General features: G+C 45.0%; 1 protein-coding gene across 1 annotated transcript in view; it reads right to left on the bottom strand.

The window, feature by feature from the left end:
• CLNK (cytokine dependent hematopoietic cell linker) overlaps positions 1 to 27,664 on the bottom strand; it is a 151,833-nt gene that overhangs the window by 19,202 nt on the left and 104,967 nt on the right. Inside the window, exons 9-15 of the mRNA XM_026514413.4 lie at positions 16,677 to 16,702; positions 16,444 to 16,463; positions 15,332 to 15,442; positions 8,331 to 8,358; positions 5,308 to 5,326; positions 3,132 to 3,213; positions 1,355 to 1,395 (exon numbers count right to left, since the gene is read on the bottom strand). Of these exons, the coding sequence (XP_026370198.2) occupies positions 1,355 to 1,395; positions 3,132 to 3,213; positions 5,308 to 5,326; positions 8,331 to 8,358; positions 15,332 to 15,442; positions 16,444 to 16,463; positions 16,677 to 16,702 (327 nt within the window). The remainder of the gene's footprint in view (positions 1 to 1,354; positions 1,396 to 3,131; positions 3,214 to 5,307; positions 5,327 to 8,330; positions 8,359 to 15,331; positions 15,443 to 16,443; positions 16,464 to 16,676; positions 16,703 to 27,664) is intronic.

Here is a 27,664-nt window from a genome sequence, read left to right on the forward strand (position 1 = left end):
ATGAAACATGTATTTGGTCGTAGTCAGCTTCTAACAGCAGCTCCTAACGCCTTTGGAATATCCTAAGTGATAAGAATGATACAGGTACTTTAATATGTATAACAGACCCCTTTCAACCACACCTGAGTCTATGTTAGTGAGGTGACTTTCTGAAAGTGCCTAAGGATGGGGCCTGGTTGACAGGTGAACCAGCCTTGGGACTGGAGGGTTGGAAAGTTTAGTCCACCTCCTTGACCTAGGGAAGGGGAGAGGGGCTGGAGACTGAATCAGTCACCAATGGTCAATAATTTCATCAGTACTGACTATGTAATGAAGCCTCTCCCAAACCCCAGTGGGGTTCAGAGAGCTTCTGGGTTGGTGAACCAGAATGCTTCCATGTGCCATCACATTTTATTAAAATGTGTCAATTGCCTTTTCTGTGTCACACGACTGTGTGTGTGTGTAACCCCGTGAGTTAATATTATTATTTGGATTTTATGGATGGAGGGAGGGTGAGGATCCAAGAATGAACTTGCTCAAGGTGACCCTATTGCAGGGAAAGAAGCAGCCCTGGGACTTAGGTCAGTAGAACCCTTAGTCCTTCCACTGTATCCCATGGGGTCTGCTTCCTCCAGCTCTAAGCCCTCTTGTGGCTCAACAGAAAGCGACTGCAGGATTAGACCTGAACGCAGAATCTCCACAGCGTATGGAGTGAAGAAAGAAATGCTGAAGAACTCAATAGATTTGTTTGAACGAAGTAATACTAATAATATGAAACCCCACCACCAATAGGAATATAATGCTATATTTATATGCTGCTATAGACCTCTCTGCAGACAGCTAGCCTATATTTATCTTTATAATCAATTAGTAAGAGGAGTCAATTTGATTTTCTTCACTTGACAGACTTAAGATAAATCTATTTTACATCCAAAGGATTGGCAAAAACTAAAAGTTTGTCAAAAACAACCATTGGAGATGATGGGGAACAAGGAGGACTCCTAAGCTGTTGGTGACACGAATATGTCTGCTTTGGAAAATGCATCTAGAACAATCAAAGAGAGGCATAGCCTCCACCCCAGAGATCTCACTCTTAGAGAAGTTACCGTGTCGCGTACGTGGGAAGGCTGCTACAGTATTGTTCATAACACCATCATGTTCATTAAGAAGAAAACTCTGGAAACCACCTAAGTAATCATACTGAATTAAGGATAAAAATTGTGATATTAACATAACGGAATACTATTAGCAATGAAAATGAGCTAATTACACCTCCGTGCATCAGCTCGACGACGTGGAGGCTTGCAAACACTAAATCCCAGTGCAGGGATGGCTTACCTGTCTGGTTCATAATTCTTACATAAGGTGCTCTTACCTCTGTCTTGCACACTGTGGTTCCTCATCACGAATGGCGAGCTAAAGAAAATGTTAGAATTGACAGAAGTTGGTATTTCCCCTGGTAGGTAAAATTCCACTTAAAGGCAAGGTCAGTCATGATGGACTAAGTCCCATTTATAAAGCACTTTATATTTCACTGGCTGAGATACAAGAATTTCTGTTTTGTGAGGCAATAGGCGACTGGTTCTTTCTTTTCTCAAGGCAGGCAAACAGATATGGAACAAATTGACCCACTCAAGTTCTTTCCATCCTATTTCAATAAGCACATATCATGATTCTTTGCTTTTGGAAGCCATGAATTCAGACTTGCCTCGTAACAACAGTCACTGTGGCTAGGTGGTGAGTTGGGGCTAATAGTCTGTAGAAATTGTTTACCGGTTGAAAGACAGTGAACCGTAGCAAGCAAGAGGAGCACAGAAATTATTTTGTTCCTTCTTGATATGTAAGCTAAGTCAGAAAATGGTGAATTATTATAAGGAAGTCCGTAAGAGGAAAAGGATTATAAATATGTAATAAAAGATACTTAAAACAATAATACGCAAGTAAGGGAAGGGGAGGTAATGGGGGATGGAGATCATGCCCTTGATGTGCAGGCCTGGCCGTGGCCGTGAGAGCTGACATTTATCGGGCACTTGCAACAGGCCTGGCTCTGCTCTCGGCATCTACTTAGGGCAAACAGCGTTGCCCAAGGATGTGGTTTGCTAGTGATGAGGCTGGGCAATGGGATTCTGGTGGGTCTCTCCTAACCACAGACAAAGTAAGTATTTATTGGATAAATAAAAGACAGCATCTTAACTGTGGGCAGGGCATCAGGGAAAATCAGCATTCATGCATTTTCAGAATCAAGCCATTATTGGCAGCATGGGCTACTGAAAAGTGGGCATCAAAGTTGGACTTGACTTCAGTGGTAAGGAACTCCGCCTCTCTGGGCCTCATTTATTCCCTTTGGGGAGCAGGTCAGAACTTTCTTCTAAATTCAGTGTGACTTTAAGCTGGGGTCTGATGGCTGAAGAGGGGTTTTCCAAGTCGGGGTGGGGGGAGAGGGAAATATGGCAGGAGGTGGTATAGATAGAGGAATAGCACGTGCAAATGTCCTGCATTAAGTGATGACAGGGATTGAGATGGTGGGAAAGTGGCATGAACTGAGGCTGGAGCCTCTGGCCAGCCAGGGGTCATGGGGACCTTAGAAGCACTAATTTTGGAGGCCCTGGATTTTGTTGTAAGGAAGCCACCACTGATTTATGGTGACCTTGGTCAGTGAATCGCTGGTCTGAGCCTTTGCTTCCTCGAATATTTAGTGGGACAGTAGTTGTCGCAGTAACCTGATCAGGCAGTGTTAAATCGGATAATGACATTGCCAACCTTCAACCATTTATGAAGTTTTGTTCAAAGTAGCTGTCAGTTTGCGTGTGGTCACCTACAAGTTACCAACTGAGGATAATTAGAGATGGCCAACTTTTTTTCCCCAGAGTGATTTGCATCCATTCTAGTTAATCCTGTCTAGTTCATATCCAAGCCTTCAGATCTCCCAAACTTCTCTAACAAGCAATCACTAGTAAATTACAGGAAGAACAATGCCATTAGCTTCCCTAACAACTGTGACTCACACGTTTCCCTTAGGCCTCATCATTGGGCTTCATTATCAAAGACCAAAGACTTCCCATTTCTCAGGAAGTCTTGGTGCGTCATTATCCAGGACAACACGTGGCCCGACCCCCAGGTTGCCGCCCAACAAGACATTCCTGGCTCCTTACCTGGCAGTGGCAAGAGGAATCTCTGGAGTGCTTTGATTTTGTGACAGGTGAATTGATTCAGGCTTCATCTGGTAATGAGGAACTGCATAAAGGAGTCACATAATTTGGTCAGGTTGTAAAAAGAAAACGACTGGGGACCTAACGGAACTTCTGTAATTTCATCTGAGCGATCTCTGATTAGTAGGAGCGGGCTGTGGGTGGCCAGCAGAAACGGTACCTACATACTCTAAAACCCCCCTGGCTCCTGGGGGCGGCTTTTCCCCAAGGCTATAAAAACCACTTTGAATAGTGAATATTCAATAATATCAAGAATGCTGAATCTGGAATTCAGCATTGAGCTTCCCGGAATACAGAATATCACATTGGAAGGTATTTCGTATCGGAAGGGCTTGGCATGGAAGTGAAGCGAAGTTGAATTCTGCATTCAAAAGTAAACTTACATAGGAACATAAATGAAATGGTGAAACTTAAGAAGTGCTCTGGGCCGGGGGTTGCCCAGGGCTGGCCCACGCTCTCCTGAAGTCTCATCTCTTCTGCGACAGGGCTGGAGAGCTCCCAGGATTCTGAGTAGACCAGCCGTTCCTACCTGCTCGCCAGCAGCATATACTTTCTTAGTTTTCCCCTTTGGATCTTTGAGGTTTGAAAAGTTCTGCCCCCCCATATGAACTGGAGTTATTTAGTAATTACATATGCCGTGGATGTGACTGCTATTTATTTCCTTTTCATCACGAATAGATTTTAATCTGCCTTCCAAATCACCGAGGGATATAAGCATACAAGGATATGGAATGCCATAAAACACTCTCCCAGTTGGGGTCCTAAGGAGTCAAGTTAAGGAAGCGCATCGACATCGACGTGTCTTAATTCTGGTCTTGCTCTGTCCAAGGTGGGTCACAGACCGGACACCTCTGACTGAAGGGCTGTGATTACTTGCAGTGTGACTGGGCTTGATACCCGGTCCGCTGGTCACCCATCCCGTAAAATCATTTCATGTCATCAGCAGCCACCCAGAGCCTCTGCCCCTCACGTGCTGAGCAATGTGACATCGTTGCACTGATAATCCTGGAAGTCCATGGTGACAACATCTGAACATTTTAGTGGGGATGTGGAGCTTTGGTGTGGAAAAAGGCACAGTTCCCTTTAGGTTTTAAAATTCCTTACAATTGCCAAAAACCCCGCTTCTCCATTAGGGACCCTTGAGAATCTCCAAACCCGGGTGAGGCCCACTCAAGCCTAAGTCCCTTCATATAAAGAAGAGCAGACCTAAGACCCACAGAGGCAACACGATGTGGCCAAAACTACACCGTGAGTTGGTGGCAGCCTCTGAAGTCCTACCAATGTTGCTTTGTGGGACTGTGCTGCCTGTGTTAACTCTTTGGGTCGTGGATCAGGCCTTTGGGCTTTGACGGAGCTCATCGTAAGGGAATGGTGAACTGTATTTCCAAGGTGGGCATGAACTTGCTGCTGCTTAGCACCTGCCAGCTGCTGAGTGAGCGTTGGGTTGCATTGCACAGTGACACCGACGATGTGCACACGTGTGTATGTGTGTGTGCACTGAGATGAGGGTGTGTGCGTGCATGGGTGCCATCAAAGCTGTGGACGCCAAGAGCTTCTCTGGAGCATTGGGCCAGCCACGTCTCTCTAAAGTGGCAGGGGCTGATAGCGTGCCCCCTTCTTGTCAGCTGCCTGTGGCAGAAGAAAGACCTCCAGCTCAGCCCCGATTTTAACCCCCTTGTTTCAACCAGAGGGCCCTTGAGTAGACTAGGAGGTCCTGGGCCCCCCTGGATCACATGGTCATGCACGCGTGCAGGTGCTCCTATACCCCAGGCCCTGCAACAATCCTTTTTAAAAATGATAGACTCTGGGAAGCAAACTGAGGGCTTCGGGGGGGGGGGGAATGGGATAGGCTGGTGATGGGTAGTAAGGAGGACACGTATTGCGTGGTACACTGGGTGTTATACGCAAGTAATGAATCATCGAACTTTACATCAAAAACTAGGGATGTGCTGTATGGTGTCTAACATAATATAATAAAAAATATTATTAAATAAAAAAATAAACTCAAATATAATAATAAAAAGAATGTTTATGAACCAAAAAATGATAATGCTACAAATCTGGAAATGGAACTCAACCTAATGGTATTGGGGTATGAAAACAAATGTAAACAGCTTACCTCTCTCTGTTCCAAGGACCTGCATTGAATTAGAAAAAAAAAAATAATAGCATTGAGTGAGTCTTGGTGATAAAGAATTTTACATTAAACCATGTGTTTTGGAGCAATTGGTTAGTAGAATTTGGGCAAGATTTTTGTTAGTATAGATTTTTTAAAACCTACAAATAATCCTCCAAAAGACTAAGCAAAAATCACAATGTTATGCTGTCTGCGTGATGCAGCAGGCAAACAGACAGTCTGCGGATGGGGCTTAAGTGTGACTCTTCTGAAAACAGCTGAACCATAGCTGTCAAGAACATTAGGACTGCTCCTGCTCTCATTCCAGTAATTCCATTGAGGAGACTTTTTTCCCTAAGAAAACACCTGAAATCTGGACCAAGTTCCATGATAAGATGTCTAGTACATCATTACTTACATGGAAACAATCTACATGCCCAGCTAAGTGGGAATGGTTTGGTAAATTTTGGTGCTATACTGACTTATGGGAATATTAGAAATGCATCGCAAGTATTTATGCAGAGTCTGAAATAGGAGTATACTACAAGTATGTCTCAATGTTACATGAAAAGTTCAGGCTACAAACTGGACTTATGATGTATTTACATGCAGAGGTGTGTGTGTGTGTGTGTGTGTGTGTGTGTCCTGACCCTGGAGCCCAGGTCTCCTGACTCACCTTGGCTTTGCAGACAAGAAACCTTTAACAACAAATAGCTCAGAGAGGCATTGAATCTCTTGTCTGAAGCTAGCCAACAGACAGGCCCTTTTGTTTTAAAGACCTCAGTGTCCCCTTGGGTTCTGGAAAGAGGCCATACATTTCATCATGGACAGCAAGTCAGGCAAATATATAGGCAAAGTAAAAAAGGTAATGAATCCATTCTAATGAGTGGTTTGAAAGTCTCTCCACTGAGTCTTGCCCAGACTTTGGACCTGGCCATTCCAAGGGCCCAGTCAGAGGCTGTTGTAGAGACAGTCTTGTGGAAGACAATCTCAGGCTTGTTGAAGGAGTTTGGGGAGCAGAGCTGGAAACACGGCTAAGATGCCATCCATCTGGGAGAGCAGGTGTTTTGTTTAATTGAGATCCAGCCCACTTTGTGCTTGAGGGCTCTGAATTTAAAATGGAATGCAATTAGAAAAGTGGGGTAAAAATCTCTCTAGTTTATCTACTTTACCTTTTTTTGTTGTTAGAAAATAAACATTCAAGTTAAATAGTCATGCCTCCTTTATTATGTCCTTCCCTCCATCCCTGTCCTTCTTCCCTTTCTCCTGCTACTTTTTTTTTGTTTTTTCTTTTAAGCTACTTGAGCTCAGAAGTGTCTCTGTGTTTCCTGAGCCAGATAATCATAGTGTGGGGAGAGGACCTGGATTTTCAGGGGCTGGCCCTGTCTTCTGCCAGCTGTGGGGACTCTGGCAAATCTTCCACCTCCCTGAGGCTTCTTTGTCTCTTAGCGTTTTGTGAGAATTAAAGGAGACAATGAGTCTCTCTTTGACAACTATAATGTGCTATGTGAATTTGCGTTGGGGCAGCTGGTTCCCAAGATAACATGTGAGTAAGCACTTCACACCCAAGCATGGCATTTGCCCCATGAGATGGACTTTTATGGTGGAGAAATGGCCTTGACTCTCAGCCCAGACAAACAACCGGGAAGTGTCTTGGCAAAAGATAAGGAGGAAGAATGTGTTTTTCCAGTAGGCAGTGTTGTTCTTTAGATGATATCTACTTCTAGAATGCCAACCAGAGTCGCAAAGAAAACAAACTGTCCGGCATGACCCTCGCTGTCTGGGGCTGACCTCGCTACTTCCTTCTTGCTCCTTACTGATCGGAGGGCCTATTGTCCTTGCAGGCTGACCCAGGAGTTGTGGACTATAGATCATCTTGGGTGGCAGCCCTCTGCTACTGGGGACACATAAATTAGACCCACAGGAACAAAGGGGTGGAGTCAAAGAGTGCCCAGCAGCAGAGGGCCACCCCACCTTTCTCCTTCCTGGGGGCGCTTGGAAAATCCAACAACTCCCGGAAGAGGGAGAGCCGGGTGAGGTCCTGGTTGGAACCAGGGCTCACGTTCTCGTTCAGCAGTTATGTGCTGTCCTTGCCACGATCATCTGACAGTTGAGAGGTAGTAACGTGTCTTTTGAGTGAGAAATGAGAAATGTGACTTTTGATTTTAGCATTCTCGTAAAGCCAGATAAGAAGGGACAGACAGAACAAAAGAAAGAAAAAAAAAGAGATTAACCTCTGCCATCTAGATGTAAGAGCATAGTTGAAGTACTAAGACAAGAACCGTGTCCCTCAGGAAGCCAGTGGGAGCGAGGTGAGGCCACTCTGGTTGTTGGTCAGTGACTTTCCATCAGTCACAGCGGACACACCACTTGTTAGGAAACGTGCTCATTGGGGGTTAGGGAGCTGAGTGCTGAGGGGCTCTAAGGCAGCTCCATGGTACCTGACTTTCAGGCCGTTTAGTGAGTGAGCTCCTACTGTTCACCTGGTGGCTTATGCACTTGTGTTGACTTACTCTAACTTTTTCACAACTTTGCAAAGAAGTATATCTATCTCTATTTTATGGCCGAAAAAACAAAAAGAGGGGTGAGGTTGTGTGTGTATTCAAAGCCAGGTCTGTGTGGGTCTGTATCTCAAATTTTTTGTACTGCGCCATCTTGTCTTTCTTGTGAAGAACAAATGGCAAGGTATAGAACAATTTACAGCATCTTATTTCCGTAAAGCTGAAGCCTGGAAGCTGTCCAGGTGGAGGCTTTATGTCTTCCATGGAAACTGGGATGCTCTTCATTGGACCGGTGAACTCTGAATATATTCAGGATGCAAAATAAGACTTTGGTCTAAGATCTGGATCTTAACGTGTTTTGCTTTAGTTTCCTCATCTTTAAAGTAGAGATAATAATACATTTGACCATAGCAATTATGAAAACTAAGTGTGACAAAGTCTCTAAATCACATAGTGTCTTGCCCATCACAGACACCAATGTACAGTAATCCCGTCTTTGTTTCTGAGGACAAAATTGCCACTCACCTCACTTAAGTCCTTTAAGCTTATCTGCCTATAAGGAAAAGAAATACGGTGTTACATAAAATACAGTTCATAATGATCCAGATAAAATCACTCTGAGCCCTTAAAAACCTTTGACTGCATTTTCATTGCCAAATTAACAGCCCGTGGTCCAGCGTGAGATTCATCACTGTTCTATAAAACAAAAGCCAGGTTATCCTTCTCATAATTTTCTAAGCAACAGAAGAAGTTACGAGGCAATACGAAAGGTGGTGACAGAAAGGACATGAATAGCTTCTCATTTTTGGAGAATTTCAATAACGTCATCATTTCTCCTGACATTTGGTTTTCCGTGTCGGGTTTCATTAGCACAGTCAGACCTGCTATTATTACCTTGATTGCAAATCTCTTAGAGTTTTGCTTTGAGGAAGCATGAAGAGTCTTATGTGTGAAGTGAGGGTACGGCGGGATCCCAGGAAGTGGTGTGTCTGAGGAAGGATGCTTCCATGAGGGGAGACGGAGACAGACCATGGAATGAATGATGGGGTAAGAACTCAACACACAGTGTGCTGACGTGCGACCTGGGCCGGTCTCAGGAGAGCCAGCCAGGCTTTTGTGGATACTGTCAATTCAGTCAATTCGCCCTCTGAACCTTGTCTTTCTCATCTGTGAAATGGCCACAAGAGCATTCATCTTGGGGGGTTATTGTGAGGATTGCTAGCAAGAAGGATGACAATGTGAGGCTCTCAGTGGGCACTGCTGTTGGGATGTGGTCAAAGTCAGATGAGGAGCGATGAAGGCGTGGGGGAGACGGGCACATTCTGTCTCCTGGGTCTGCCAGCGGGAGACTGGTCCTGAGGGAAGATGGGGAGGTTGAGGCAGCAACACCTGCGTCAGATGGCGACTGTTGCTCTAGAGTGATGGACATGAGCCCAGGAGCATACAGCACTCAGACGCTGTGTCCTGCTCTCAGACCGCCAAGCAGCAGGCAAATGAACCGATGGCCGTATTTTGTAACCAGTTCATCAGCCCATCAGAGATGGTACATCTGTCCCCTGCCTCCCCCTTTCAGTGGGGCAAGTGGGAAGAGGAAGAGATATGATCAGAAGTAATAAAGTTGAACAGACACCCATAGTATTAATTATTTGGGTTAAATTGAGGCTAATTTCTATTTTTAATGTTTAAGAACTCTGGCATTTTGGAACTACTGACCGATTGGCCATGTGGCTTCAATTTAAAATGTGCAATAGATTTTAGACTTGTGATTTTAAGTTACAAGAGTCAAGTTATGTTCTACTCCATTTATAAAGGATTTAAACTGTTTGAGAGAACTTGAATTTTTCTAGATTTATATATTTACCTTATTTGATTTATAAAATTTGTTAAAGTTTTGCTCGTTAGGGTTTAAAGTTAGGTGTACAAAGGTAATTCAAATGTTTAAGGAGGTTTAACTGAGTTTGTAAATAAGTCTTCTTGTCTAATATTCCTTAACCTACCTAGTGTCCTTCTGTTTAGATAAAATTGCTTGATTTGTAAATAAATATACTTGATTGATGGAAATTTGAGGCTTCAGGAAAGCGAGGCTTTGGAAGTGGTAACATAAAAAAAAAATGGATTTTTAGGTGAGAACCAAAGTAATTGTAGGAGTGTTTTCTGTGCACAGCAGTGTTTTGGGGCCTGGAAACGACTATGTTGACAAGACTCCCAAGTTAGTTGCTCCCTTTACCTATACAATGAAGGCATCGGGCTTTGGTGGTCGTTGGGGGGAGACCTGCCAGTGACAAGATGGCGGAGCAGGGTGGGGACTTGGCCCCCTCCCCACCGCACCACACCACCTCCCCGAGAGCACCTTTCATCTCAGTGTAAGTTCTCTTGTGTTCTGTTTCCGAGACAGCCGATAAACCGTGGTCACCGCCTCCATGGCACGAATAAAGCTTCCCCACCTCCTTTCCTGTGCGTAATAGGTGCTCAGTGTGTATTGAGGATAATCCATTTTACTGTAAAAATAGCCCTTCTTGAGCTTCCCTTAGATTTTGCTTAGTTTTACATAAACTGGGTTTGAATCCTTGCTCTGTCTTCTGTGAGCTCCCTCATCCTCAGGAAGTGAAGTCCCTTCTCTGAAACTTGGTTTTCCCACCTGTAAAATGGGTAAACCCACACAGAAATGAAGAGGGTTGCTTAAGGTTTTCATGAAATAATGGACGTGGAGGCTATTTGAAAGAAAATAACACTTTCCGTCGGCAGAACACTTTTCACTGTCACGCTTTCTTTTAAATGAAACTTTCCTTCCGAGATAATTGTAGGTCTCATGCTCGTGTAAGAAGTAACACAGAGAGATCCTGTGTGCACCTCACCCAGTTTCCCCCAATGGCAACATCTCGCAAAACTATAATAATAATAATAATTAAATGCACACTCTTAAATCATTAGTTCCCATCGATAAGTTCTGTTCCCATGCAAATTTGTGTAACTTCTGGGTAATCCATGCTTCCTCTCTCTTCAAGGACTCCGGTTTCTACCAATTTTTTTGTTCTCACTTCCCAAATCATCAGAATGTACATTTTTTTTATCCCCGAGATTGCTTAAACGGATGTGGTGTCAGGTTTGCTGGTTGAAAAGGGAAAAGCGTAGTTAGGCAGACAGGTGTTTTGTTGGTTAAATAGCAGGTACCGTCTGTAAACTACATTTCGGCCTGACACTGCCCCGTGCGGTTGGAGTTTGCTGAAGCTGCAGGGAGACGTCATGGCTCGTGACCTCTCTGCATTTCTGTGTCCCTCTCAGTAAACTGGGGCTCCTGGTATTGCTTTCTGCGTAGTGTGGTTGTGGGACTACGTGAGGTAAAACATCCGACACACCCCGGAGTGGACCCATGTGTGACAAGAGCTCAGCGAAGGTCGTTTCCTCTGAAGATTATTCAGAATGCTTTATTTGGTACACGTGCCTTGGTGTTTAAATTACAAGGGATCCATCGTGGGACAGTTACTCCCTTTTTAATCTCTTTCTGATTATGTCAGAGTCTCCATGTGGTGGTGACTTTATCCAAATACTGCTCTTGCATTTTAGTTGTCTTCCCTTTTAGGAGAGAGAAAATGCCACAGGCTCCAAGTTTGGCTCTGAAACGGTCTGTGTTGCAGTGATGCTAATGATATTTCCCTTTTAAATACATGTCCTTGCTTTAAAAAAAATGAGCTGAGCAAAAAATATTAAGTACACGGATATGATAAAAATCCTAACAATGGTACACGAAGGGTTGAGAACGCCCAACGAACATTCCCCAGACTTCAAAGTTCTCTTTTAGTTTTCAGTCGTCAGTGAAGGATTTAAGTGGCGTTTTCATTAACTGAAGTGCTTCGATTCAGCAACCGTTTTGTGAAGCCAGGACCTAGCTCTCAAATCGAGACTGGCCGAGCTGGCACAGACAAATGGCTCCAGCGTCAGCCAGAGCTGCGTTCACCATCAAGCGAGAGAGCGGAGCCCATTGTGAGGGGCTGCAGCTGTCCGCTGCCTTCAGTGGCTGCCGTGGACTACCACGTGTAGAGCACAGCTTCCCTTGATGCAGGGCCGCCCATCTCCAAGCACCCACGGAGCAGCCGGTAGGAGGGAGCGGGCACTAGTCTTCCTGCGCGGTCTGAAGCCGCTCAGCTCTCCAGTGTCCCCTCTGTTCTCAGAGGAAGGGAACCTAGCCACGGCACCCTGTGGTTGTTGACAGGCACCATGGGGGTCATTAGTAATGGCCACAGCCTCCTGTGGTTGTTGACAGGCACCATGGGGGTCATTAGTAATGGCCACAGCCTCCTGTGGTTGTTGACAGGCACCATGGGGGTCATTAGTAATGGTCATCGGACTACCAAGATGGCGCCCAACTCAAAATGAATCTGGAAGCTCTCCTCCTACAGCAAAACTCTTCCTTATTCATGGTGACATTCCTGGCCTCTCACAGGTTCTGCATGTTTTGGACCCCTCCACAGTCCTACGCCAGCCCTATGACTTTGAGCAAGTCACCTAACCTCTGCGAACCCTAGTGACCCTCTGTGCCCAGTGGGTAGGGAAGTGAGTTTTACCAGGCATCAACTGTGAACCAGCCACTGAGCCTTAGAAAGCCATACTTTAGAGGGCTGCTGGCAGGGTACAGTGAGATGGATGTCATGACACTCTGGACGGGTTGATGGTGGAGAGACCCAGACAGGTTCTTGCCACTTCTACAAGCGATTAAACAAATTGAACTATGGCTGCAGAAATCCTAGAGGATGCAGAATGCACACTTGTAAAGATTCCACACCACGGCGTCGGCTGCACGATAGATCGGAGTGACCAGGCTGCAGAGGAACCCGTTGGCAGATCGAGGGAGTATTATTTTAGACACTGGAAGCTGGAGCATATGCAGGACCGGCCTAAAGACCATCAACTTACTGACAGATGGATTCCTGGAACCTGGTTCCCTCCGGGTCCTAAGTTGTGGCTGCACGTCAGATTCAGTGGGGGGGGGGGGGAGCTTTAAAACAGGGATTAAAGCAGATACTGGGGAATAGTACGTTTAAAAAAGCTTTCCTAATTATTTTAAGGTAAAGCCAGAATGAGAAACATTGCACTAGAATAAATAGCCTGTATTTCAAGAGAAAAATTGGCTTAGGGGTGCCTAATTCCGGGGGTACAGATGGGAGATGGTGTTCAGGTGTTTTTCTTCCTTTCTAGTGCTGTGACAGATAGTATCCTAGGCGCTCTAGAGAAATTGGAGCCACTCGGTCACATGGGGACGGTTTTGCTGTTTTCACAACTACGGAAACTCAGAACTGTTTAAGAGCTTTACGAGATAATGCCTCCAGAAGTGGCTCAGCTGGGATCCAAACCCCCTTCTGCTGGGTCCCAACACCTGTGCTTTCCAGCATGAAGCAACGGAAGGAAGAGAAAATCCTCTTCTTTCCCCGCACTGAACAACCTCATCAGCTCTGATATTTTATTCTTCCTATGTTCTGTCTCCTTACTTCCCTGAGTTTTGACCAGTTCTGAACGTATTACACTATTTGGTCACTATTTTCAGGGATGATACGCTTTATGTTTTCAATTCCGTAGACAACCACCTCATGGATCTGATGGTCTGTTGTTGGCTGTTGTTGCCTCCCTGTCTCTCAAGCTTTGAAACTAGAAATCAAAACTGAGCAAATTTGCTGACTCCCAGTCTGGCTGGGACCCTTTGGAAACTGCAGAAGGAAACAGGTGTATCGAAGGTGTACTACGTACGAGACAGACACTGTGCTGGGAACTATGCACACCGAAATGAGTCAGTCCCCCCTTTTGGGGTGGAACAGACAAACTTTTACAAACAATTTTCCAAACAATTACACGGGGTGGGGGATGGGCTAAAGCACCAACAGGAAACGGCTCAAGGTCACAGCTATGTGCTGGGCAGGCAGTGCTGAGCGCTTGCCATGATTTATCTTGTGTAATTCTCACATTAGCCCATGAGGTGGGTGGTAGGTATTACTGCTATCCTCACGTTACCTCCCGGAAGGTCGAGGGCTGGGTGAGGGTTGGTCATTTGCTCTAAAGCACTTTCTCAACTTTGAGGGCTATTGACCTTTGAGGGCTCGTTATCCTCTGTCACAGGGCTGTCCCGTACACTGCAGGGTCTTTAGCGGCATCCCTGACCCCTACCCACCAGACGCCAGGAGCGTTCCCACCGCCTGACTCGTTGCAACAAAATGTCTCCGGACACTGCTGATTTCCCCGAGGGCAAGTCACCTCCAGCCGAGAGCTGCTGCCCCCAGTCTGCCAGCTCATAAGAAGGAGCACCTAGATTTCAACTGGGGCAGTTGGAATTGGCACCTGAGAGCTTGCATCCCTCCCCACTCTGCAAGGCCAGTGGAGAAGCCAGCAGACCAGGGGAAATGGCAGAGGGGAGAGGTGGAGGGTTGCTGCCTAGAGGACATGTGTTTGTGCGGGGCTGCAAAGGATGAAGAGATGAAGAGGCATTTGCCAGAAAAATAAGGGGGAAATGGCATTTTAGGCTCTTCAGCATTCCCCATCAGAACCAGGATGACGGGGTTTTCCACGGAAGCTCAAAACGTGCCTGATACTTTGAATTTCTGTATCTATGAAAAGTGCTTACTGACTAATGCCTTGTGCTCCAGGCTGCTGATTCAAGCTCGCAGTAAGAAAGCGTCATGCATTCTGTGCAGGAGCAAGAGAGAAATGTTAATCTCTCTTCTGACTTCTAAAATGAGGAAATTTTGGAAATGCAAACTGTCTTGGGGGGAAAAGCGTCTATTCGCGTTTGTTACATTTCGCGATTGTGGCCGGCTGCCAGATGCCCTACACGTATGGGAGTGGGGCTCTGTCGTCAGCTTAATGCCAGAGAGTTGGCTTTTCAATTATTTGTCAAAATGGCAATAACATTTTTGACAAATGGGTTTTCACACGCCATTATATTCTCACAGCCGGGGTGGTGAGAAACTGGGGGATGGTATTGGTCTGCAAATAGCCTGAACCCCTTTCGGTTTTTACTTAAAAAGTCCTGATTCCTTTCTGGCACTTAACATTTTTTTCAATAACAATTCAGGTCTCAAGTGAGCCTTGGTTTCAATAACTCATTTTATTACAAAGAAAGCGTGTGTGTGTGTGTGTGTGTGTGTGTGTGTGTGTTTAAAGATTTTATTTATCTGACAGAGAAAGAGTGAGCAATCCAGAAGGAGGGAGCACAAGCAAGAGGAGAGGCAGAGGGAGAAGGAGAAGCAGGTTCCCCACTTAGCAGGGAGCCCCATGCGGGGCTGGATCCCAGGACCTTGGGATCATGCCCTGAGCAGAAGGCAGACGCTTTACCGACTGAGCCACTCAGGCACCCCAAGAAGGTATATTTTCTGTTAAAGAATCAAAGTGCAGGTTTCTAAGGGTATTTTCCCTCCAGGCATCATTGCCTCCTCCCAGCACAGTAGGGAACCTGTTTCCTGAGACCCCGGTTGTCCTCCTCACCCTCCCGAGCCCACCAGCCTCCCTGGGCATTTCACTAGCAACAACACCAAACCTGTCACCTGGGCCCTTTCTGGACGTCGGGAAAGCTGAGCCTCTGAGGGAGGGGTGACCGGCTGCTCTCCGGCTGGGGGGGCAAGGGCTGGTACTTCTTTGGAAGAGTGACAGGTGGCCTGTGGGAAGAGTCACAGTGAGAGTCTGAGAAGGTTTGCTGGGCAGGTAGGTCCTCAGCCCGCCCTGCTCTCTGTGTCCCTGGCTTTGGGTGGGAAATCCATTTTGGGGTGTTGGCTGCTTGACAGGGCAACCTGATCCATTTCAGGTAGCTGCGATGATCAGAATACTCTAGTCATTCTCCTAGTGACCCTAAAGCTCCCTCCCTACAACGTGCTCTTTGGTCTGGTTCCGTTTTCCAGAGTGTGTGATGTCATTTTTTCCAGAGCATCATAGATTTCTCAGTATGCCCCCTGTCTGAGATTGACGAAGACTGAAAGGTGTGAGCTCTTTAAACGCCCCAAAGAAATAGGAACGTGTTTGAAAGTCCACGAATGTCTCACTCCCCCATTTATTCTGCCATTCACTCATTTGTAAAGCGTATCAGGCACTGTTGGTGGAGGCTGGAGATTCTGAGAGCAAAGACACGGTCTGTGTTCAAGACAAATCCCTCCAGGGTGGCAGAGAGAGAGGGCATGCGAGGTTACCAGCAAGGGTGGTTCACTGTGATGGAGGTCCTCTCAGGGCCCTGAGTAGGACAGCAGAGTGACAGACTCACCCAGAGCCTGAGAAGTCAAGGCTGTGGCTGTCACCGTGCATATGTGTAATAGAATCTGAGTAGTAGTATTTCTATATATACTAGGTAGAAAAATCCTTGTGCATATATAAATATAGGCCTATACTTTGTAAGTTCCTGAAGGCATGTCCTAGGGCCGGTACTGTCTGGGGGTTTCTGTACTAAATGGAAGAAACAGGAAAGGACGGGGAGTAGAGCATCACAGACGGATGAGTGAAGGTACGTGGAGCGGCCGGCTTGTTCGACCTTGGTCACTGGCCAGCTCATCTTAGTTTTTCCACATCAATTGTTCGTGTTTTTCTTTTTTAAAATTCTGGAGCTTTTCAAATTCTGGAACTAATCATTTAAGTGCATAGCAAAATACAATTTCTATTTTAGTTGTCTTACCGAGGAGGTGGTAAAGGAGTCTGCAGGAAGAAAGAGAATCAGAAATTAAATTTATTGTTCTCTGAGCAGAGCTAATGCTTAACAATTTTGGGGCTTACAAATAGAAACGACAAATCCCAACCAAACGTCTGGGGTATATTTTTCAAGGGATATCTAAGCCTTTACACTGTCCACATCCCCGTGCTTCTAAAATAAAGAGTGGATAACAGACACATTTTAATGATTTCTCTTACCTTGTTTCCCTTTGTGGGTCTGTCTCCTGTAACAGAAGAGGAAGAGCTGTGAGTTTATGGAAAATGTCATTGAGCTAGTTTTCCATATGTTAGAATGGAAATCATTCCCATTTGAATAATCTTGATGATAAAGTCAACTAAGGTTTGTTGAGATCTTATTAGGTACCCAGGACCTAATAACACTAGTGATGTGATCTCATTCGATCCTGGCCTTTGTTCTGGAGGTGAAGACTGAGGAAAATAGCATCACAGAATTTTCCAGATGGAAGGGTTTTCGAAGACTCCCAAATCCAACGTTATTTTAGACCACAGCAAGGACAAACTAGGTAGGACAATTGCTCAAGACCACTCAACCCTAGAAAAGCCTGAATGAAGGTCAGGGGGGCTTCTGACTCTCAGATAGTTTAATTTCCACAATTTGATTCTACTCCAGGACATTTATTGGGCTGCTGTTCTGAGCTAAGCACAGTACCAGCACCAGGATACGAAGACAGCACAGCCTTCCCTTTAAGGTGCTTATGCCTCGGTTTCCAGGCCAAGGTCTGGGTTCCGGGGACGCAATGAGGAGGGTGAGACACTGTCCCCGTCGCCACAGGGTTTATACGTAAGAACGCAAATGTGCCTTGGAAACACTATGAAATCCTGAGAATTTCAGAGAGAGGGTCGTGGTATTAAAGGGACACACGGGAGATTTAAGTTGGTCCGGGGTGTCAGAAAAAGCCTCCTTGAGAAGGCATCGTTCACTGATCTGTAAGAGAACTCCTGTAAGAGAACTCCTGGCTCCTGTCAAGAGTTGAGTTCACCCTGGGCTGATTACTGGTCTCCACGCACTTCGTTTCCTTGTGTGGGAAGCGACGAGGCCGCACTGGCTCACTGGCGTTTAACCGCACTCTGAGGGGCGCCCTGGGCTCCCCTGGGGTCTCGTAAGGAGCAGGAGGGCTAGGGGCCTGGTTTCTGGCTCATCGTCCCATGTCGCAGGAGACTTCATGCCATCTGCTTCCAGATTTCTTTGGGGGAAAAGTCCAGCTGGTCCAGAACAACACAACACAACACAACACAACACAACAAACACTTGTCTGGATGATTTCAAGGGCTCTTCCGAGTCTAAAATAATTAGTTGAGTGAGCAAAATTACCAATCTTCATATTTTGTTTTTGGAAAACATTTTTAAATAGACTGGATTTCTCTGCATCCACTCACACATTAATGGCAAACAGGAATCATAGCTGTTCCTGGCATTGTAAAAAAAAAAAAAAAATCCGGGACGGATTTCAACGACAGCAGCAATGTAGTTAATGTGAGATCTTTGGCTATTTCAGTGGTATTTCCAAAGAGCTTAGACCACATGATGCCTCTTAAGGCACCAGGTCAGAAAACGTAAGATGAACTTCGTCTCACTCTGTACGTTAGCCTCACCCCCAGAGCTCCCCGGCGGACTGTCTCTGCTCATATTGATGCCTTTCCCTGTGAAGCTAGACGTCGGCTTTCTACGAGGCCTTTCTTCATAGCTACAGCTATATCTACAGGGGATCAATTCAATTTACTGGAAAAAAAATTCAATAAAGAGACTGAGTATCTGGGATTCCGTAGGAACATTCCATTTATCGTTTCAGAGATATCTATCCTGTTTGCTTCAGTGGCTGAGCTGAGAAAAGGACATCTATCTTCCTTTTATTCATTGGTTTATTATTGAGCATGTAGTATATGTCAGGCGTGGATTCATTTGTAATGTATTTATTGATGCAGGTGTTGGGGAGTGTAATACCCAAACGAAAGTTGCTATTCCCATGTAACTTACATTTCAGTGGCAGGTCATAGAAAACAAAAGTATACGATGACAACGACAGGTGATGACAAGTGCTCCAAAGGAAAATGCGACAGAGCGAGGGAGAAAGCAGGGCCATAGAGAGAGCGGGAGCATGAAGAGTTCTCCATCTGTCATGCAAGAGAGATGGGGAACAGGGTGACCATTTTTTAAGCAGATCCCTGAAAGCCTCTCTGGTTAGGTGATGAGAACAGAGACCCAAGGAAAGTGAGGGAGCCCATCATGTGTCTGTGTGGGCAGGGGGTTCCTGACAGAGAGAAGAGAAAGTGCAAAGGCCCTGAGGTGAGAGGAACAAGAGGGAGGTACAGCTTGAGTGGTGGTCGCGGAGGTAGGGGAGGGCCCAGATCACCTGCCGTCTTGTAGGCTGTGGTAAGAGTTTGTCTTAAACACGGCGCATCTTTTGGATACACTGTTCATGTGTCCTGTGTCTTCATTATAATATGACATTTGCTCTGGCATCACTTAATCCCCCCTTAAAAAATTTTGTATGTGATGTCATCAGTAACAGCAGTGGATTTCGGTTATGTCAAATATGTCTATTAGTAATCACTTATGCGGTCGAGCTTCGCTTGTTTGTTGCTTAGATAACTGAAATCCTACAGACGAGCGGGTGAGAGTGAATTTCAAGAATCCTACAAGCGAGAAAACTGAATCATATAGGCAAAGTAGCATGTCGTGCTGTGATCATTCATAAAATCCAACCAGCGTTGTGTTGGGGGCAGGTTGTTTAATAAAGTAATAGCAGCTCAGGTATTTGGGATAATGGAGGAAGATGAGATACGGAGCAGCGTTTCTGGAGTTTGAGTCTTGATTCTGCTACTTACCATGGGCAGGATCATAGCAGGTGCTCAATAAATATTTATGAAATAAGCAAATGGACTGAGGCATGGCTGAGTTTTCTCATCTGGAAAAGTGAGAAATGGTTACTCACACTTCACTGGATTTCGTGTGTGGAATTCATGGGCTAATGCGCTTCAAGTACGTGGCTTGTAAGGCACCCCCAGTTAACTAGCTTACTTTGTGATGGAAAATTAGAGGGGGGAATGACAATTTACTCTCCTTATGAAGTACACAGATATCCTCAAATGCTTGGAAAAGTTCCCTTTCCGTCACATCAGAAGACCCAAAGGTTTGTTCTCCGAGGTCCTTCCCTTGAAATTCAATCAAGTGGGTTTCACGGGGAGGAGGCTGGCGTACTCGCCATCTGGTGGCCATCTGTGTCATTAGCACCGTCTGCCCACAGAGTGTCCTCATTTGCTCCTGGTTCTGCAACGAGATTGACTTCACTTCCGCTGCAAAATTTATTGCTGATTCGGAGGTAATGGGGTGAGGTGAGCACAGCATGGCTTTAGAATCTGATAGATGGGGCTTGACTGTGACCTCCACAACGTATTAGGAGAGAAACCACGAAGAAATGGTCAACCTCACAGGGTTCCGTGAAGATGAAACAGCGCATCCTGGAGAAGAAAGTCTCTCAAGCCCCGTTTGTGCCTGTGTTGAAGCACCTTGTGCAGCTTACAAAGCTTGCTGTTAGATTTTAGGAATTTTGCAATCCAGTTGCTAAGCAGAGCCATTATTAAAAAATAAAATAAATAAAAATAAATCATTTCACGTACACTTCAGTTCTATCAGAGACTGTCAAACGGTCGTCCAAGTGGCTGTGCTGTTTTGCATTCCCACCAGCAAATGTATGAGAGTTCCCGTGGCTCCACGTCTTTGCCAGCATGTGGCGTTGTCAGCGTTCTGGATTTTGGGCCATTCTCCGAGCTGTGTTGTGGTCTCTCATTACTGTTTTAATTTGTACTCCCCTGTTGATGTATGATGGTGGACGTCTCTCCATATGCTTATTTGCCATCTGTATATCTTCTTTGGACACGTGTCTGTTGAGATCTTTGGCCCACTTTCTAACTGGACTGTGGGTTTTTTTTATTGTTGAGTTTTACGAGCTCTTTGCATATTTTGGACAACAGTCCTTTCTCAGATGTGTCTTTTGCAGATATTCTCTACAGGTCTGTCAGGTCTGTGACTTGTCTTCTTATTTTGTTCACATTGTCTTTCCCAGAGCAGAAGTTCGTAATTCTCAGGAAGTCCAGCTCATCCACGATTTCTTTCATGGATCGTGCCTTTGGTGTTGTATCTGGAAAGGCATCACCACACCCAAGGCCATCAAGGTTTTCTCCTGTGTTATCTTCTAGGAGTTTTATAGTTTTGACTTTTTAATTTAGGCCTCTGATCCATTTTGAGTTAATTGTTGTAAAGGACGTAAGGCCTGTGTTTAGATTATTATTATGATTTTTTTTTTCACAAGAGGATGCCCAGTTGTTCCAGCACCATTTGTTGGAAAGACACTCTTCGCTCCATCAGATTGCCTCTGCTGCCTTGTCAGAGGTCAGCTGATGATATATGGGTCTATTTCTGGGCTCTCTATTCTGCACCATTGATTCATCGGTCCGTTCTTTCGCCAATGCCGCACTGTCCTGATTACTGGAAACTTATAGTACCTCTGGAAGTAGGATAATGTCAGCGCTCCAAATTTCTTCTCATACTTTTTTTTCCCTCAGAGATCTGTTTCCAGACATTTACCACTGCTTGTGATCTGGTGTTGGCGCTACTCCTAACGGGCTGAGTGATTGGCCTCTCTGGGCTTCGGAATCCTCGTCTGTGACTTAAACGGAGGGACAAAGATATGCAGGATCCAAGAAAGTGTTTCTTGATAGGAGGAGCAAAGGCACAATAGAGTGGCAACAAATGGGATCTTTGAAATCACTCACGTGGGGGTCTATTCCCTCCTCTGTCACTTACTGAGCGACTGTGGGCAAATCACGCAGATGCTCTGTGCTTTCGGTTCTGTCTGTAGAATGCAGATCATGAAGCCTAGCTCCCTGGATGGGGTTAGAATTCAATAATATAATAGTTTTTCTCTTAGCTGCCATTCGATTTGTGTTAAACATAGGCCATACCCTTTTTCTATGAAATAAGATCATGAAGACCAACACTTCGGACATAGACTGTCGGTGTCATGTTCTGTAATTAGAGAAACAGACGCTGGACAAAAACGGATAAAACCTGGGCTCAGTCACAGCATTTATCGTGTCTAAGAGTTTTATGATATATGGACGTGGACCATTAGGACTGCGTGTCCTGATGATTAATGACGGAAGAACGTAAAGAAGCAACTTGTAATCCAAGTGGCTAATGTACATTAGACAAGGCCCGTTTGAGAAACCTCTCCAAGTCCGTCAAAGCGTTCAGAAATTAATTCCAATAATAAATTGCTGACACCGTTCTTTGGGTTGAGCAGGGAGAGAGTAAGTTAGGCAAAACCGTGGATTTGAGGGACATACCTTCTTTAGCGACTGCTCCGATCAGGTCAGAAAGTGCAGTCTCAGCAGCAAGTATGCCAGCCCACACTTGACCGTGTGCTTCAACAGCTGTGTGTTGGGGTTAGGGATGGATATGGGGTAGAAGCATCTTCCCCATACAAACCTGGGGAGAGGTCTTCTCCGCTGACCTGGCTGTCTCAGGGAATGGAGCGAGGAAGGGCAGGCAGGGCACGTGAAGGACTAAGACTTCAGGGGGTGACGTGGGCAGTGGGGTGGGTGGGTTTGTATGCCTGAACGATACCCATGGATTCATGAAGTGCTAGAGACCATTGTGTTCTGCTTTCTACAGATGGGATACTAAGGCCTGGGGAGGGAATATCATTTGCCTAGATTTAGAAGCAGAGAAAGAGATGGGACCAGAAGCGAGCAACCCAGGCCTCTTGACTTGCTCCTCTTCAGGCCCCCACCTCATGGGGGTGCATGACTGAGGGTCACAGGGTTGTCTCTAGGTGGTCCAGTGACACCTGGCGATGCTGACTGAATACGCTATTAAAAGGGGCTAAATTTTAGACTTGATTGAATAAATATTTATTATGCATCCACTATGCGTGCAGCACAGGGCTATGTGTTTGCTGTAGGGAAAACAACGTTCAATAGACGTTGGTCCCTGTGATGGAGGAGGCTAGCTTGCTTTTTACATTCATCTACAAGATTTATTTTGTGTGCTGAACACCAGACTGGATAGAGCATGAAATGGTTTTAGCATAGAGAGTCAGGGAGACGCCCGAGGGCTGTGAGAAAGGGAAGAGTCAGGGGGAGCCCAGAACCCTGTGACTCTGGGCAGTTCAGTAGCCCTCCCTGGAGGGTCCACCACGTGTCAATGATGATGCTATAGGTTTTCACTGGTTCTTACCTTTCAAACAGACAGATATCATATGGTATAGCGGGTATCTTCTCCATTCTAGAGAAATGGAGACTAACGTGGAGAAGTTACGATCCTTGGAGTTCTCGTATTTGGAAAGCAGTGGTGCTGGGATGTGAACCCAGGGCTCCGAGTCCCCAGGGCTCACATGCATGCAACCACATTTTAGCTGTTTCTGACCATCAGAAGTCATGTTTCACTTCCCGTGAGGTCATTGTCTCCCATCTCAGTCCAATGTCCCTTGCTCTGTGAAGCCTTCCCGGGACACACAATTCTCCCTGTAGGCAGAATTAAGTATGTTCTTTGTTGAGTTCCCAGAACACTTAGTGTTGACTGGACCAGACTGTGGGCTCCCCATGGTCTAAGGTCCTATGCTATTCAGTGCCTGGAACAAGTAATTTTAAACAAAGTGTCCCGTTACCCTGGCAGTTATCACACAGTGTGCCAACTCTCTTGTTTGCGGTTCCTTCGTTTGTGGCTGCTTTATATTTCTCTTTCATAAAACCGTATTTGTTAAAACGAGCACTTATCAGATGCCCTTCCTTTTCTCTGAGCCTTATTATTTTCTGTGTGTGATAGGGAGACAAAATGCTTTCCTGTAGTCCTATTAATGAAGACTTTTTATAAAATTTATAACATTTATAACATCAACTTCTGTTGCTTTTGAGCCACGGGTTGTGTCTGAAATAAATTTAAATCTAAAATGATAGGAGAATAATCTTAAATTTATTTCTGATCCTCTCTGTGGTCCAAGGCTTTTTATTTTTGTTTAAAATACAGTCTACAGGTTGCCAAATTCCATCATTTTTGCTATGTTCTGTGTTGCCATATTCTGCCACTAGGGGACAGTATCGCCCATCAATTCATAACCAGCACTAAGCCTTGCAGAGTTTGGATGTGTGGGATAACAGGAAACGGGAGGGGGAGTTTGCAGAATGGATTTAGATACTAGCAAATACAGCAAAACTCTGGAGACCTTGCCATCATTGACAAAAACCTTGGGTTCTGGTCTAGGCTCTGGTCTCTGTGACCTTGAGGGAGCCACTTCTCTTGCTAGATTTCCTTGCATAAAATGAGGGAGTTAAAGATTAACTCAAACTCATTTCTGATTCTAATTTTGTTGGCATCCCAAGTCCTCTAAAAACAAACGAGAAGAAAGGCCTTTTGACGGCATTATGTGGATTCTATTTTGCTTCTTTTCACCCAAGCTCGTGTTCTTGGATGTACACCTCCAGTCACCTGTGCATAATTCTCTTTCTTTTCTTGGATAGTTTATTGTATTTCGTTATAAATTCATTCTTGCATCTGGTATGCTTGTCACCTCAAAGAAAATTGGTTCACAGTCTGTGCTTGGTTCACATCTGAGGCAAAGAGAAATTCACTTTAACGTCCTTTATTCTCAGCATTAAGAAGCTAAGCCACACTATATTTGAACATTACAGCTCTCCTCTGAAAAGAAGACAGTTTTTTTCTGGATTTGGGTGCGTGCTAATGGCTTGTCATAAACAAGCTATATTACTATATTATATATAAATTGCCCCCAAATAAACTTTCACCCATTTTTAGAATTAAAAAAAAACCCCAAGCTTCAGGGAAGATAAGGTCTTGAAATCTGACAGTTTCCAGATAATGTCAGAATACGATTACAAGAAAAATGACATGAAGTGAACATTAACATAAATCTATAACTGCTCAACTTGATGAAAAATATCACCATAAAATTCTGTCATTGCTGAACCACCGATATGTTTTTTTCCATGACATTTTGTGAGAATGAATAAATTATCTGAGAATGTGTTTGCATCAAAAATACAGAATTTTGTAATAAACACATAAATCATTCAAGCATTCTCCAGCAAGATGCCTGATCCTAAAAATGGGGGTATTCATATTAATTTCGCCCCTTTAAGCTTCCTTCTCTGTGTGGTTCCTTAGAGCTCTGGGGGGTGATGGAGAACCATCAATTAGGGAAGTGTAGGAAGAGAGGATGTAAAGAGAATAACTCTTGCTGGAGAAGTTTTCCGTGCAACCACCCCTACTCCCTACTAGCTTCAATTCTGGGAGCTCTCTGCATTCACTGATGTCCTGCATGCTGTCTCCATGGGGGGCTCCTTTTCAAAAACAGTCATATTTTTGCAGCCAGGGTCCCCGTATACCAGCCTACATTCGCTGCAAAATTGACAGCATTGGCATAACTCTGAAAGATATGTCCTTGTTGTGCTTCCTTAGGAATGAGTTTGCTTTTCTATTATGGGCAATTAATACCACATAAAGAAGCATGATCCCCTGTTCGCTTAGACTACCAGAAAGCTGAGAGCTGAGGCAGTAATTTAATTTTAATAGAATGTACTGATGTGTACCTGAGGGTCCTGAATTTTATCTTTGCCTTAATGTTATAGTCTACCTAGATTTATCCTAGGATTTTATTTTTATTTTCTTCTATTTTACTATGTAAGTTTTTGTTAACTACCTCAATATCTTTGTGAGCTCAGGCAAAGTATAGATAAATATATGCATGGATAGTTTTGATACTGTGATTTATAATAAGACATATATATTTGGTCCTCATCTCCAGGATTCTGGCACAGAGCCCTGAAATCCCTTGGAATTTCCTAAGTGGTGAGAGCTATAGAGGTGTCTTTTCTTCTGTTAAGGAGGTGACTTTTGCACCTGAGGATGGTGGGGTGGGGGAGCCCGCCATGTGACTAGAGAGCTGGAACTTTCTGTACTTCCCACACTCACCCCTGGGAGGGGAGAGAAGCTTGAGATTGAGTTCACTTGTCAGGTCCCAGTGATTTCATCAATTATGCCAATGTAATGAAGCTTCCGTAAAAACCGAAAAGGTAGGTGTTCCAAGAGCTTTTGGGTTGGAGATCCAGGAAGCATGGGAGCGCCACACCCTTTCCTGCATATCTTATCCTGTGCGTCTCTTCCGTCTGGCTCTTCCTGACTTATATCCCTTTGTTATAAACTGTAATCTAGTGAGTAAAATGTTGCTCTGAGTTCTGTGAGCTTCTCTAGCAAATTTAGTGGAACCTAAGAAGGGGGGGTGGTCATTGGAACCTCCAATCTATCGCCGGTCTGTCGGAAGCGTGGGTGACAATCTGGGCTTGTGACTGGCATCTGAAGGGGGTCAGTCTTGTAGGACTGAGCCCTCAACTTGTGGAATCTGATGCTGGGTGGATAGTATCAGAATTGGGTTGAGTCGTAGACACGGCTGGAGCCCGAGGATGTTTGGAGGTGTGGGGGGAAGTGCGCCCTCAACGTACATGTTGGAATGGGGATTGGAAGCATCTTAATAGACCAGCAGACATGTTGACATGTAGAATAACGGTCAAAGAAGCTTCTGCAATCAAGGAAGTGAAGTTGGATGTCTATGGTGAACCATAAAAAAGGAAGAAATTGTCCACTTCTTGTCTGCTCTCTCTCCAGGACTCATTTCTCAACGAGTGCCTGTGAGGGTTGTGGAATGATGTGGAACATTTGTGTATCAAATGATGAAGGTCTGATCTGGGATCCCTGTGTGCTTCTGGTCCCTTTCTCTGTCAAGAGGTGTGAAAATACTTTGTCTACGTAATTCACCAGGTTTCCAGGGACTAAACACATGAGTTCGTGGAGAAGACCTCTGAATCTAGTGCTATGTACGTTGAACGTACCGGCATTTTAAAGACTAAGGAAGCACTGATTTGGAAGTTGCTATTTTGGGGGGTTTGGGGGTGGTATGGAAGGAAGACAGACGAGTCTGTCAGGCTGTGCAGGACTGAGAGGAGGAAGGACTTGAGAACAGCTAGATTTTCCTGCCTCTCTGAATGCTCCTGAACTGAATGAATAGTCATAAAAACCCTACCCACTTCACACTTTGAAGAGGAGGAAAATGAGATCCAGAAAGGTTAGGTGCCTTACTTAAGGTCACACAGTCAGGGAGGGGCAGAGCCTGTGTTTTAGCTACTCTGGTTTCTCCTTCCATCATGCTTCCTGTTGTAGGGATTTTCTCTGTGCCCCTGGAGGCCCCTCCATCCTCCTCCATCTCCATCCTGCTCCAACCCACTCTCCATCCCTGGGGACCAACCAGCATGGACCACATATTGACCAACCTGCCCTTTGGTTTCTGGTTGGGTTCGGTCATTGGATCGTCCCTGCAGGAATTCAGAGGCAGGTTGGAGAGGGAAGTTGGTGGGCATGTGTTCCTTTGGCTTCCCCTCCATGAGGCTCACTTGGGCTTGTGGTGTCCCTCCTCTCAAGGTGGTGTGCTTCTTCTGGTTTTCTGTAATTGTCCCCTCATTCCTTTGGGCCTAGGGGTGGTGAAAGCGCCACTGCTCTTAGCCCCAGTTCCCACATCATCCCTCCCCCCTCCTCAGTAAATGGTTCCTTTGTAAATAAACTTCCTTAAGTCATCCTAATTTGGGTGCCCCATCTGTTTCCTGTTAGGACCCTAACTGTTACACCTTCCCATTAAAGAAAATGTGATGTTAATAATATGTTATAGAATATAGCATTAGACCCATAAAGGATGAATTTGATATATTTCAAGTACTGGGAAGTGTAAATCATTGCCATCTTTTCCAATAGGACATTGTGAAAGAAGATGGAGCATGGGGGAGATGATGAGAGGAGCTATAATGTGTATGATCCAATTAAATTTCTTTGGCTCTCCTCCATTTGTGCTTCCAGCACTACTGAAATTGATTATTTCCCTTTAGCTTCCTACCTGTATCTTCATCTCCAAATTGAGTTGCTTTGCCTAAAGCTTTCAAAATCTGTTTTCATATGAATTAATCAACGTTTTAAAATTAGATTTCTATCTTGTGATTTTACTGGGGATATGCTTGGAGAAATAACTTAGTTATATATTTAATGCAACCCATATGTTTCAAAGCAATTCCTTTCTGAAATCGCACAGCCATGGAATATGAATTTT

Source organism: Ursus arctos, unplaced genomic scaffold (genome assembly GCF_023065955.2).
Source record: "Ursus arctos isolate Adak ecotype North America unplaced genomic scaffold, UrsArc2.0 scaffold_9, whole genome shotgun sequence".
NCBI classification, from domain to species: Eukaryota; Metazoa; Chordata; class Mammalia; order Carnivora; family Ursidae; genus Ursus; species Ursus arctos.